The 14,605-nt window shown below is 40.6% G+C and overlaps 2 protein-coding genes across 3 annotated transcripts in view; one reads left to right on the plus strand and one right to left on the minus strand.

Annotated features, from left to right (window-relative positions):
• Nucleotides 1-14,605, plus strand: part of LOC124141780 (tudor domain-containing protein 5-like) — a 77,190-nt gene that overhangs the window by 44,909 nt on the left and 17,676 nt on the right. The gene's annotated exons all lie outside the window — the stretch shown is intronic.
• Nucleotides 1-14,605, minus strand: part of LOC124141781 (E3 ubiquitin-protein ligase TRIM56-like) — a 38,539-nt gene that overhangs the window by 21,646 nt on the left and 2,288 nt on the right. The window contains exon 1 of one of the 2 annotated variants that reach the window (XM_046509870.2): nucleotides 2,499-3,944. The exons of the other annotated variant lie outside the window; for it this stretch is intronic. Coding sequence (XP_046365826.1) covers nucleotides 2,499-2,580 — 82 coding nt within the window. The 5' untranslated portion in view covers nucleotides 2,581-3,944. Of the gene's footprint in view, nucleotides 1-2,498; nucleotides 3,945-14,605 lie in introns of those variants that run through there. 2 annotated transcript variants of the gene reach the window in all.

Below are 14,605 nucleotides of genomic sequence, written 5' to 3' on the forward strand. Positions count from 1 at the left end.
TTGTAATTGAGAGTACGCATTCGATTGGCTATGTTCGCGTGGAACGACTAATGGAATTTGCCGACACATTTGCGTAAGGAATTTTAGTTAAAAACTAGAGTTACTTCCCCTTACATGTATTCTCTCACAACAAGGCTTATCGATCGATGTCGGATGTCGGATGTCGGGTAGAATATTTTTTAAAAAAATGATAGAATTTCATTTATTTTTTTTTCCGATTTGGCGAAAAATGGTGTCGGCGGATCCGTAATCCTAGCAATTAAATTGGTCTCGCCTTATGCTGTTGTTTATCCATAAACTGTGTCTACTTTGTCCTTTTCTCAGAAATGCCTGTCAAACAATACTATTCCTGTGTTTTGCTTTCGAAAAATCCCTTTGAGGTAACAGCAGAAAACTGCAGAATGTAGAAAGCTGCACAACGGCCGAAAGCTGCAGAATGTAGAAAGCTGCACAACGGCAGAAAGCTGCACAATGTAGAAAGCTGCACAACGGCAGAAAGCTGCACAATGTAGAAAGCTGCACAACGGCAGAAAGCTGCACAATGTAGAAAGCTGCCCAACAGCAGAAAGCTGCACAACGGCAGAAAGCTGCACAACGGCAGAAAGCTGCACAACGGCAGAAAGCTGCACAACGGCAGAAAGCTGCACAATGTAGAAAGCTGCACAACGGCAGAAAGCTGCACAATGTAGAAAGCTGCCCAACAGCAGAAAGCTGCATACTGTTAGACGGCTGTATAATGACAGATTGATTGGAATGAAATTGCTAGCAGTCTGGCTAAGATTGATTCACGGTCCTTTCAATTTAACACTACAATGAGCAAAAGAAAAGTTTTTCCTTTTTTTTACTGCGTATGAAATATTCATGGTTAATAAAATACTTATCTATTTATCCTTCCAAACAATAGGTCCTCCGTGTGCAGACAACTCTGAATATATAATGTAGTTGATTGATTTTAATGATAGGGAAAGAAGCAGTCAAGCAAGAACAACTGGTTCTTGAGAGAAATGTAAACATCTGTAGCTCAATAGACTATAACTTGGTGGTAATGTGTGTGGGGACCAAATATTGTATAAGGCTTTCTCCCATTTCGCCTGCCACAAGCACTTAGTTTTAAGTCCTAAATAAATCTTTAGCCTGAGTCTAGATATAAACTTTCACATTTAGAATCTGGGATCTTGTCATGAAAGGCAGTGAATGACAAACACCCCAAGATAACACCTATCCCTGCAGGCAAGATGCATATTATTTCTTCTTAGTCATGCTATGATTCGTGCATGGTCAAGCTTGCTGACTAGGTTGATGCATGTCATCGATCCCAAATGTGTGGATCGATGCTCATGTTGTCAATCACTGGATTGCCTGGTCAAGACTTGATTATTTACAGACCGCCTTCATATAGCTGGAATATTGCTGAGTGCGGCGTTAAACAATAAACAGACAGACAGACTGACAGCCAGAGCCATTACTTCAGTCAACCATGTGCATGTGGAATAACATAACCTTTATAACAAATGTTATATTTGGAATTACTTTTTCTAAGTAAAGTACAAATTCTAGTACTTTATTGGGTTGAGTCCCATCTGGGCTTCGAACCCACACTCTTTGAGTGAGGCACCTAATCACCAGCACACAAAGTCAGTGATCTGGTTGTCTGAATCACATACTCTGTAGCTCTTGGGCTTGTCCAAGCCTCGGTGGCTGAAAGGTTAGATGGCCGACTTGTGCTGGCGAGTGAACCCCAAAAGTACTAGAATTTGTACAACTAAGAAAGTGTTACCCCAAATAAAACATGTTACTTTTTACCACTTTATGAAAGACACTGTATATTCATAACATTATCTTTGTATAAACAAAGCTGCCTTAAACCTATCCATCTCTTCCCACAATATAATTAAGAGATTTCTTTGAGAGTAAGATAATCATGTGATTGTAGGTGTTAACACTTCTATGATAAATGAGCCTAAAATTGATACACTGTATAAAATTCCTGTGCACCCAGTATACAATAAACCCCAGAAATTTAAAAACATGATATATCTCATAATTTAAGAAACTTAATGTCAAATTTTGTGTAAATACCTATTGGTGAACAAATAAAATATCTGTGGGCCAGGTTGCTAAATGAGGGGATAAAGTGACCTTTTATTCCCAGGAATGTTTGTAGTAATATGAAGGGAATTTATTACAAGACTGGATGTCAATAATAATTTCAATAGTTAAAACAAAAGAGAAGGGTCTACAGGTTTATAACTTTCATAGGGTGTATTCTTGCTGGTTCTGATCCCAAGATTGTATATATATATGTATTATTGGTCTATCAACACAATATAACCATGCTCATAGATTTCACCAAGGTGATAAATGTCTAAGACCTGCGTCACTTTGGACTAAGAATCCCTCAACCTGACGCTGACACACTTCAATGTACGTGAAATACTGTTCAATGCAGTGTGAACCCCCATGGACAAACTGTGAGATGAAGACAAAGGTACTATTACCTTCTCTGAGGAGAGCCAATTCTAGGTTCATGTCGCACCATGTCGGTGAAGGTGGAACGGCATCGTCCTGCACTCCATCCATGTTGGTTGATCTAGTGGCAATCAACTCTCACCTGCACACAGTGGAACCAACTGATGCCAATCACCGCTCACCCTTTACTTCCAGCACAGGACCGGGAATCAATAGTGCTTTTGTCTCCCCCAGTTCCGCTGCAACCCGGGGGATGTATTGAGCACTTAGCACCCTGCTGACTTGTTGTTTGCCTCAGCCTCAGAGTGCTCACCTGAGTGTGGATGTTGATGTTGATGTTGATGTTGATGTCGATGCTGTAGAACAGGTAACAGTGTCACAAAGAGCTAGATTGATGTGGTTTGATTGCAGCAGACCGGTGACTTTCAAGAAAGTTTTCTCTGTTGAAAAGGCCCAATCACAGGATTAGGCTGGATGATGCAATAGTTGGGGAATGTCATAGAATTCAGGCATGGAAATAGATTTGTTGTCTTGTTTTAGTAAGTTTGTCCTGTTAGTCTTTTGTATCAGACGTATTTTGACAATTCCGGCAATGGCAATCGTTTAGGCTTTGTTGTCACGTCACTCATCCCCTCTGGCCTCAATCTCCTTGAGCGTCAGTGACCTAATGACCAGACTATTATGACTTGATCAGCCAAAGCACTGGAGAAGTGTCGGTCTCAAGCATGTAGCCTGGGGTATATGAAGGCGGCACTGATGGGTTTATGCCTACGTGTCTCTTGGATGTATCTGTCCCTTGTCAAGCTCTGTTGTAACTGTCAAGTTTTGTTGCTGCAGTAATTTTAAGACTGTTGGCGTGGAATTGTTCAGGCATACTGACCTTGAATGATCAGACGTACACAGCTACCGTGAGCAGCGTCCATCACATTAATGCTTGTACTTCACAACACGTTTTATCCTTTTCTCACCTATATGAATGTTGCCTGACTTGACCAGTATATCACCACCTACACACTCGGTGGCCTATGTCCATCAATGGAGTGAATTTTTATGACCAGTCCACACCTGCATAATTTTACCACATGAAAGGCACGCCATGCAATGTCCTCGGGCAAGGGATCACATTAATCTGTTCTGGCCTACTTCATATATCCTGTTCTATATTAACTAGCCAGCAGATCTCTTAACGAGGTCATTACAGCATGTGATCAAACAGGAGTTGAAGGCTTCAGCTCCTTTCTCTAATTACAGCAGATCTTTAAATAAGGTTATAACAATGTGTGATCAAACAGTAGTTAAAGGCTTCAGATCTCGGACACACCTGCAGTTTCTACTTGCAGTGATACTGTGATCTTGCACTGGTTACAGCCAAATCTACTTGCACTGGTTACAGCCAAATCTACTTGCACTGGTTACAGCCAAATCTACTTGCACTGGTTACAGCCCAAGCTACTTGCACTGGTTACAGCCAAATCTACTTGCACTGGTTACAGCCAAAACTCCTTGCACTGGTTACAGCCAAAACTCCTTGCACTGGTTACAGCCAAATCTACTTGCACTGGTTACAGCCAAATCTACTTGCACTGGTTACAGCCAAAACTCCTTACACTGGTTACAGCCAAATCTACTTGCACTGGTTACAGCCAAATCTACTTGCACTGGTTACAGCCAAAACTCCTTGCACTGGTTACAGCCAAATCTACTTGCACTGGTTACAGCCCAAGCTACTTGCACTGGTTACAGCCAAATCTACTTGCACTGGTTACAGCCAAATCTACTTGCACTGGTTACAGCCAAATCTACTTGCACTGGTTACAGCCAAATTTACTTGCACTGGTTACAGCCAAATCTACTTGCACTGGTTACAGCCAAATCTACTTGCACTGGTTACAGCCAAATCTACTTGCACTGGTTACAGCCAAAATTCCTTGCACTGGTTACAGCCCAAGCTCCTTGCACTGATTACCGCCAATCTCTCTGCACTGAATACCGCCTAATCTCTTTGCACTGAATACAGCCAAATACCTTTCTACTGTGGCAGAATGTGGCTACTATCCTGTTTCTGAATCAGTTAATTGTACCTCTTTGGTTGAATTGTCTTCACTGTGATTCTAAGGATCCAACTGATCTAGTTGTTTTCAAAGCTGTACATTAAATGGCATGCAAACAAGTTTGTTATGGCTTAAAAGCTTGACACATCAGGCCGACAAATTGATCTTTATGTAGACAATGGAATTTAGTCCTGTCATTTGATCCACAATCCATGAGTTTAGCCTGAATCAGATGAGGTCGATTAATCCTTTATAGGACTGTCACTGACATGTCACAGTGGTTGGTATAAACATGAATGTCCCACCAGGCGAATATGCTGTTTCAGACCCTAATTATAGTGAGAGTTATATCCAAGCTAATCCACAACAGTTCAGTTACGGACTGAGGGTCTTTTGCTTTAGAATCTAGACGGTTTTCAATCGATCACGATGAGAAGTATTGGTCTTATTGGAATAGATGACAACGAATCCATTAATGTATTCCATCGAGAAACATTGCCTGCTTGGCTGTCACAGTGCTCACTGGTGATCCTAATCGCATACACCTGGCTTATTTACATGACATCTAACACATCATTTCTTTTAGCCATGCATGACTTAAGGCTTCATCTCACTGATCAATACAGGTTTGTGTGGAGATAGATTGTCAGCACCTGATTTTCACCAGACCAAGTTTACCTAGCCATCGTCTACCCACACGACCGGTTGTTACGGCTTTGTATACCCCAACTCTGCTACTATGCTGATCAATATGGGATTGCTTGACGTTGTCACTTTACCTACGCTGCCATGTTGCCCTAAGGAGTCAGTGATCATTAATAATTAAGGGCTATCTATCCCTTTTTGATGAGAGGAGATAAGCATAGCAGCTTCATGTTGGTCATCAGCTGAATTAATCTCAACATTTCCTTGCTAATATTCGACCGCCTCCGTGGTCTAGTGGTAGAGCGTCCACCCGGAGAGCGGAAGGTCCGAGGTTCGATCCCCAACCGCGTCATACCAAAAGATGTTAAAAGATGGTACTTGTTGTTACCCTGTCTGGCGCTCGGCATTTAGGGGCTAAAACAAGGACTGGTCGGCTCGGAGTCAGTATACTGTGTCTGAGTGGGGTATTCATGTTAAACTGCGGCATGGTATCTCAGTGGGCTAGCACTATAAATCGGCATCAGTCCGGACTAGTACAAACAGCCACACAAACACACACACGTACATGCACGTCGCTATATAAGTGCAATAATCTTGGACGCGACGTTAAACCCCATTTCACCTCACCTCACCTCACCTTGCTAGTATTCAGGTTCATTGTTTATTTTGTACGGAAAGTTTAGACTTCCTTGAAGTCAACCTATTTTTGGATTGTGATTGTTTGATCAATCCAGCTCTTAAGTATCTGATAGTTTTAAGGCTTAGTTGTGTTGATTTTTGCAAAGATTGTTCTGTCTTAGCTTCTTTTTGTACTTATTACCCTGGCCTAGCATGTGGGATAAAGAAGTTAATTTCCCACATTGAAGCCAGCATGGGAAAATATGAGTATTAACAGATGGAATGTGTTCAATGAGCAATCAATTGGTGATTGGGTATTAGGTACATCATGAGTTTTTGGTTTGGTTTGGTTTGTTGTTTGACACCACACTCAGCAATATTCCAGCTATATGACGGTGGTCTGTAAAAAATCGAGTCTGGACCAGACAGTCCAGTGATTGATATCATGAGCATCGATCCACGCAATTGGGATCGATGACATGCATCAAGTCAGGGAGCCTCAGACCAACCGATCCTTTACGACAAGCATAGTCGCCTTTTACAGATATATTCTACCCCGGATCTTCACGGGTAACATCATGAGTTGACTTACCTTACCGTATTCGACGTAATAAGCGCCCCGCTCTAATAAGCGCCCATGGCGATATTTGCTAATATATTTGCTAGTGAACAATCCCAATTAGCACCCCTTCCGATTGATCAATGTACACAAGACTTATTGATTCGTGTATAATACTCGTGTGTTATATGCACCCTTAATTGTGGGCAATTAAATTCTGGAAAATATATCTCTCGTGTATGATACGTACATACTTTTCTTTTGAATCATTTCAGGCTGTCAGCATAAACTACTGTACGAAATTTACAATTTTTCAACACTGTTTTTGTTCTCACCAAAATTATATTCTAATGAGAGCCCACTATTACCAATTTTGAGAGCGCCCCAGGCACTTTATACGTGGAATACGGTATTAGGCATTTTGAATATGTGGGGTTCGATTTTGTTAAGGACTTGTGGCTTGTAAAAAATAAGGTCAGAAAACATGTATGGTTGTGAATAATGCATTAACAATTGATAACAACAGCATTTATATGAACTGACAGATGAAATATGATGAAACTTCTGTAGATTAATGTAAACATGTATATCATGTTTGCTCTGGAAGCAGATGTCCTTGAATGTCAGGAAAACAATGTCTTCCCCTTGAGAGGATTAGATTTTGTAACATGGTGATGATTGATGGGGAACAGCTGGTACCATGGAGACTAAACCGGGAGACTGCATCGGACACATGTATTCCATTGGGGATCATTAAATGTATAAATCATGTGGTAATCATGAAAATAATATTTATTACTCCTTGATGTTTTACGTTGACAATTTAATCTCAGATTACTGTTCTCCTGAGATGATTGGTGTATACATGCTGTTTTTGAAGTCCTAGAAGACACCGATCAATGATTTTCATCAAGTGTTTATTCATTACTGATTGCTGTGATCTTGAGTTTATTTGCAAATATCGCGGAGTGTATGCCAGGTGTAACAATTTGTATCTTTACAGTTGACATATGCGTGATGATGACATCGTGAGTCTACTCGTTAATATCGAGGAGTGAAATAGAAATAGAAAATGTCACCCATGTGTCCTTTCATAAGCAGTAAACTATGGTTTATGATAACAAACTCAAAGGGACCACTATGTTTAGTTCGTTACTACCGTAGTTTGTTATAGTCATATATACAGCAAATGTTTGGACAAAAAATAAGTTTGTTATATCCGTCAGTTCGTTATATGAGTGTTCGTTATAAACGTAGTTAACTGTATCATATATATAACTATATAACACAAGTCGATAACAGTTATGGATAATCCTTGTTGGTGGAGGCTGGATTGTTGTAAAAAAAGAAGAAGAATTGTCCAAGAGAATGCTTAAAAAAAATATTAAAAATTGTGCTTCAGACTGATGAAAAAAACCATTGCCGCAAGATGCTCTTTGTAAAACAAACAATGAGGCTCAGCGTTTTGATTAAAAGAATATATGGATTTGCAAATATAGCTGAAAAAATATCTAACCTCCGAACAAAATCTGTGGCTTCATTTTCGTGAATTTATACGGGAGTTAAAACTAAGACTAATGTATAAAACCATGAATGTATATAACACAAAGGCTCAAGGCCTCTTGATGCATGACATTTCCTATATTTTTTAAAAGTAATATTTATTCTATAAGCCATTTTAGTTTTTATTGATGATTTATTGAGAGAAACATCCGTCAACTAACTGATAAAATAAGGCCTTAATTATTCAAACTACAATCTAGGTTACTGGTTTACTGAGGCCCCTTGATTCCCCATGAGTGGGTGCTCAGAGAGTTATCACCTGCTTGAGGAGCAGCCATGACCCACATCAGAGTTATAACTAGAGCAGTGGCGCTCAATGAGACGGCTTAGCCAGATTGGAATCACAATTAACTCATGATTGTATTGCAATCAACTCATGATTCATTTGGCAAATTGTTATCATTGGCAACTTGAGTATGTTGTTATGGATTACCCATATGATTTGTACTAATTGATTATCTTAACACCTGAGGCAAATTATATGGCACGATATCCATAATTCAGGGAAAAGCTATTAATTTGTGAAATGATTTTTAAAATGCAAGATTAATTATCTTAAGGCTTGTGGTAGCCCCTGACAAGAAACAGAAGTTTATTTTTTCCTTACAAGGATATTTTTTTTTTATGTCCAGTAAACCTTTTTTTTTTCAATTTCCAAAACCTGAAGATTCCCCCCCCCCCAGGATTTTCTTGAACAAATTATTTTCTCACAAAAACTTCCAGGCCTCTCAGAATATGAAATGGTCGGTCCCTATGTAGATAACATGTGACGATCATGTTGTCCTTGAATAATTGACGTGTTGTTGAAGTTTGCGTACTTAATTAATGTTATCTGATCATGAAGAAACATCTGAAGCCTGCTCTTCCATTAATCAAGCTAATCTGGGATCGGAATTGAGGACATTTTATTGTGTTCGTTGAGTTGATTAATCAGTTGCGGCCTGGTTTTAGTCTTCTTTACATAATATCTCACCAGGGCCCTGCTGCACAAAGCTATCTTAGCGCTACAATTATCGTAAGTCTATGTTAAAATATTTGAGTCACAATCGTCTGATTTTAAAAATTCCCGAAATGGAATTAAAAGTTTCCCAATTTACATCAATATATATAACAAATAGCTACTTTAATGGATTTTTAAAATAACTTGTATTTCACAGATAACAAGAGGTTGTCATGCTCAGGTATATGTTATTGTGTTGCTTGCAATCTCAAAATACAATGTTAAAATAGACCTTATAAGAAATTAGAAAAATCCCAATTTTTAAAAAGATAATTTTTTCTCCAAATATGCCTACCAGAGGTACTAAGTTTAAAATCCAGGGGCGGTCCGGTAGCTTAGTGGTTAAAGAGTTCACTCGTCACGCCGAAGACTCGGGTTTCGAATCCCGACATGGGTACAATGTGTGAAGCCCATTTGTGGTGTCCCCCACTGTGATATTGCTGGAATACTGCTAAAAGCGGCGTAAAACCATACTCACTCACTCACTAGTTTAAAATCCTGGAGAGCTCACTGGCCTACGACCTACATCTCTTGAGACCCACCTATAGTAATTTGACATTACTGGTGGTCTGATTAATTGAAACAATCAAAGATTGAATGGAAGGTCCGAGCCACCAGGCAATTGCATGCAATTTTCCATATTTACTTCTTGGTACATGGAGGAAAACAAATTAGGAGAGAAGTTATTATCGTTTTCAAAAGCTAAAGTGCTGAAGTATGTATCTGTGATTGTTTTTGTTATTGAACCTAACATTGAAAAGCAGCAAAGTGACACGAAATTAAGTTAGATGATTGATCAGTTGAGATGGTGCAATCATCAATCATGATTTTACAACAAATTCCCAAACAATCTGACAGGCTGTGATAAAACTAAAATACCATTTAAGCATCAATAAACCCTACTCTTTCACTCACTCCCACTTCATGAGACCTGTGAAGATCCGGGCTAGAATAGGTCTCTAGCAATCCATGCTTGTCTCCCCCCGTGAAGATCCGGGGGAGAATAGGTCTCCAGCAACCCATGCTTGTCTCCCCCTGTGAAGACCCGTAGGAGAATGGGTCTCCAGCAACCCATGCTTGTCTCCCCCTATGAAGATCTGGGGGAGAGTAGGTCTCCAGCAACCCATGCTTGTCTCCCCCTGTGAAGACCCGGAGGAGAATGGGTCTCCAGCAACCCATGCTTGTCTTCCTCCGTGAAGATCCGGGGGAGAATAGGTCTCCAGCAACCCATGCTTGTCTCCCTCCGTGAAGATCCGGGGGAGAATGGGTCTCCAGCAATCCAAGCTTGTCTTCCTCCGTGAAGATCCGGGGGAGAATAGGTCTCCAGCAACCCATGCTTGTCTCCCTCCGTGAAGATCCGGGGGAGAATGGGTCTCCAACAATCCAAGCTTGTCTTCTTCCGTGAAGATCCGGGGGAGAATAGGTCTCCAGCAACCCATGCTTATCTCCCTCCGTGAAGATCCGGGGGAGAATAGGTCTCATGCAATCCAAGCTTGTCTTCCTCCGTGAAGATCCGGGGGAGAATAGGTCTCCAGCAACCCATGCTTGTCTCCCCCCGTGAAGATCTGGAGGAGAATAGGTCTCTAGCAACCCATGCTTGTCTCCCCCTGTGAAGATCCGGGGGAGAATAGGTCTCCAGCAACCCATGCTTGTCTCCCCCCGTGAAGATCTGGAGGAGAATAGGTCTCTAGCAACCCATGCTTGTCTCCCCCTGTGAAGATCCGGGGGAGAATAGGTCTCCAGCAACCCATGCTTGTCTCCCCCCGTGAAGATCAGGAGGAGAATAGGTCTCCAGCAACCCATGCTTGTTTCCCCCGTGAAGATCAGGAGGAGAATAGGTCTCCAGCAACCCATGCTTGTCTCCCCCTGTGAAGATCCGGGGGAGAATAGGTCTCCAGCAACCCATGCTTGTCTCCCCCCGTGAAGATCAGGAGGAGAATAGGTCTCCAGCAACCCATGCTTGTCTCCTCCGTGAAGATCAGGAGGAGAATAGGTCTCCAGCAACCCATGCTTGTCTCCCCCGTGAAGATCCGGGGGAGAATAGGTCTCCAGCAACCCATGCTTGTCTCCCCCCTGTGAAGATCAGGAGGTGACAGTTAATCACTAGACTGGCGCTAGGAGAAAGGTATTGATGTAGGATTGTTGTTTAGCTCTTTCAACATTGCTGGCTGGTTCACCGGCCACAGCATCACGAGTCCCCAGACACTGCAGGCCGATGCACCGACCATGCCGTAGCCAAAATAAATATATAGCCTCATGAACCTACTTGTCGTATTGTTCATGCATTAAATCTATCACTTTTCAACAATGTCTGAAAATATGTTTTTAATTTCAATTTGTCATATTTTATTGATAGATATAAATTTAGGAACTATTTTGCGCAATGTTTTTGAAAATTGATAAAAAATAATCTGGGAAATATGCTTTGTCAACAGGTCCATATCGAACATGTAAAGTCGTTTCAAGCAAATCGTAAATAAATAAAGTAATAATTAGAATCCGAAAAATATTTCTTAAAATTATCGAACTTGCATCTAAGCTACTATTTCGATCTTTTTGTGTGATTGTGTAATGTTAGTCACATGACATCTTGTCATTTGTCACCTTGCTTTTTAGGCTCGGACTCAATATTTTATGCAAACATATATGCGTGAAAAATCTTTGTCACAGGTCGTAATCCAGCATGATATGTCCATTACACATGCCCCATCTGATATCCACATATACACAGGAGCATTGGTTCACCAAAGTGGTCAGGCATGTGGTGGGGGCCTTGTGTCTGTTAGACAAAACATGTAGCCGTTTTGCACTTAATAGTACTGCATGAACGAGTTGATATTCACAGACCATCAAGGCTACACATATCTTCTATGAAAAGATCTCATAGACGTGTTCAATATTGGCATTACAATTAGGTGCTATGGCGGGGAAATATGTCGGTCAATTAAATTGAATTAATGCAGTGTACCATTAACTGTATATACTGCCTCCTGGGCTAGTTGATAGAGCATCTGCCCAGAGAGCAGAAGCTTGGTGTTTTCATCCCTACCTGTGGCATACCAAAAGACATTAAATGATGGCACCTCTTGTTACCCTGTCTGGCGCTGGGGGCACGGGTGGCCCAGTCATCTAAGGCGCCGAGATTCGCTGTGCAGAGTTGCGTCCCTTGGACACGCCAGAAACCTATGATTGTGGGTTCGAATCCCGGTTCTCCCCAATTATGTTTCTAGGTTTGTCAGCACCATACCCGTGCTCGTGGGTTTCACCGAAGTGGTAAACCTCTGAGACCTGCATCACTTCGGGCTTTCCTCCCTCATTAAGCTGACACACTGTGATATAACTGGAATACTGTTAAAAGCAGCGTTAAACCCAACTCACTCACACTGTCTGGCGCTCTGCATTAAGGGGCTAAAACATTGTCTGGCGCTCTGCATTAAGGGGCTAAAACATTTTAGGGTTGGTCAGCTCGGGAGTATACTGTCTCTGGGTGGGGTATCCATGTTACACTGTCGCATGGTATCTCAGTGTACTCGCACTATAAATCTGTCATTAGTGCAGACCGATAGGAGCCACACACACATACATGCATATGCATGCACGTCACTATATAACTGCAATTACCTTATAAGCGATGTTAAACTCCATTTCACCTCACCTCATCTACTGATAAGTATAGTCCAGTTTTATTCCTTGGATGTCAAGTTCAAGGTATAATCTCAGTGCATGAGAGAGAAAAGGATTCTGAATATTATCGTGGAATGTTAATATCTTTCCATTTGCAATGCTCAAGCACATTTATAAATCAATACCACTTTTTGAAAGATTCTATTAAGCGTGACGTTAATGATTTGGTCCATTGAATCAGGTGTTCATGCGTTACATTAATAAAGTGAGATGAAACGTTTTCAAAAATAGAAGACATGAAAAGTATGGGGAAGATCTTTGTACAAGACAAACATGAGATGTTTTGTCTTCATGTTTTGTCTTGTATCCCAAGAGTGAAGGCTGTTTTGTTTGTTGTTTATCGCCACGCTCAGCAATATTCCAGCTATGTGATGGCAGTCTGTCAATAATCGAGTCTGGACCAGTCAATCCAGTGATTGACAACATGAGCATCCATCTATGCAATTGGGATATGATGACATGCATCTACCAAGTCAGCAAGTCTGACCACCCGATCACATTGGTCGCCCCCTATGACAAGCATAGTCACCATTTACAGCAAACATGAAGGCTGTGATCTGTAGGGCTGTTACGATTCACTCGCGTATTCGATGAATCGAACCGTATCCATTCATGAACTTAATTCGTTATTCGTGGCCACTAGATATGCAAGCATGTGCATATTTACATACCCTGTACCAAAAATTATCATTAGAACATATAATATGCATAGATTTCTTCAAAAACAACACTCTTATAATATTTAGGATGACAGTATTGTTATCACTGGTCATAATGTAGCATTTGAACAGATACTAGTACCTGGATAAGTGCAGTATATAAATGTATATTTATTAATCATTAACAAACCATGTCAAATAATTTATGTTGTGAATGTTTCACTGAATATAACAAATAATACAAATAATATTTCAGCTGCTACATCAGACTTGTAATAGGATTCGTGAATTAATATTCGTATTCGTTACCCTATATTCGTGATATGAATCGTATTCGCCTCATTGTGTATTCGTTGCTGCCCTAGTGATCTGTGACAATGTAGACATGTAGATACACATCATCACTTCGCCCACTGAGTGTGTCAGGGGAGGTGGTGCTGGTACACACTCACCATGTTGACAGATCAGTTGTGGACCCTTGTTAACTACTACAGTATAGCACTTAGTGACTGTACAGTATTATGTAAGTGAGAGGCTTTGGTATGATGTTAATGCAATATTAATGTATCGGAGAGAGAAAGTTTTAGGACATGATACTCGACTCTTCATGATTGGTTAAACTGGCTGAAAAGATAAATGGAATTATCGTGGATGGGAAGAAATATTAACGATTGTTGATATGAAACTTTTGTCATCAATAATAACTCACATAAGCTATTGTGATGAAATATAGTTTAGATTTACCGAAACAGACTTGTCGTTTTCAATATTGTCGATTGTCAAAGATGGAAAGCAGCTGTTTTTGTGTCACTGCTGACCAGTGGCGTGAAATATGTTGATTTCTTTTGGAACTTTCTTGCATATTTGTTCTTTCTTCGTGTTTATAGATAATTGATCGATATTTCAGTAGTTTGTAATGATCAATCTCTATGATCTATATCAATAGGTTAAACTGTTATGAAACTCGGACAACTGCGAATAGAAATGCAACTAAATGAAAGAGAAAATAAGTTGTTCCACAGTCCACTAGTCCTGTTCTGTCTAGCTAGGTCAGCTAATAATAAATACTCCGTATGACAACACCAAAATATAATGAAAATGAAGCTATGGGCCAATTTTCAAGGTGGACTCAAACGTTTTAGCAAAAACTGGTTCCATGTCTGTATTGATTAATATTTGTCGGTTTTAGTTTCCGCTTAGAACACTAAGATTATCCCTATCAAACGCTGAGTACAAGGCCGTAGTTAACTTTTTTTGACAGGGGTGGGGTGGCAAATATTTGTACAGGTATCGCTTGTCCCCAACTTGATTCAAATAAAACTGTTTTCTATAAAATATCTAGGTGGGGCAACTGCCC

Source organism: Haliotis rufescens, unplaced genomic scaffold (genome assembly GCF_023055435.1).
Source record: "Haliotis rufescens isolate VD_foot unplaced genomic scaffold, xgHalRufe1.0.p SCAF_8, whole genome shotgun sequence".
Taxonomy (NCBI): domain Eukaryota; kingdom Metazoa; phylum Mollusca; class Gastropoda; order Lepetellida; family Haliotidae; genus Haliotis; species Haliotis rufescens.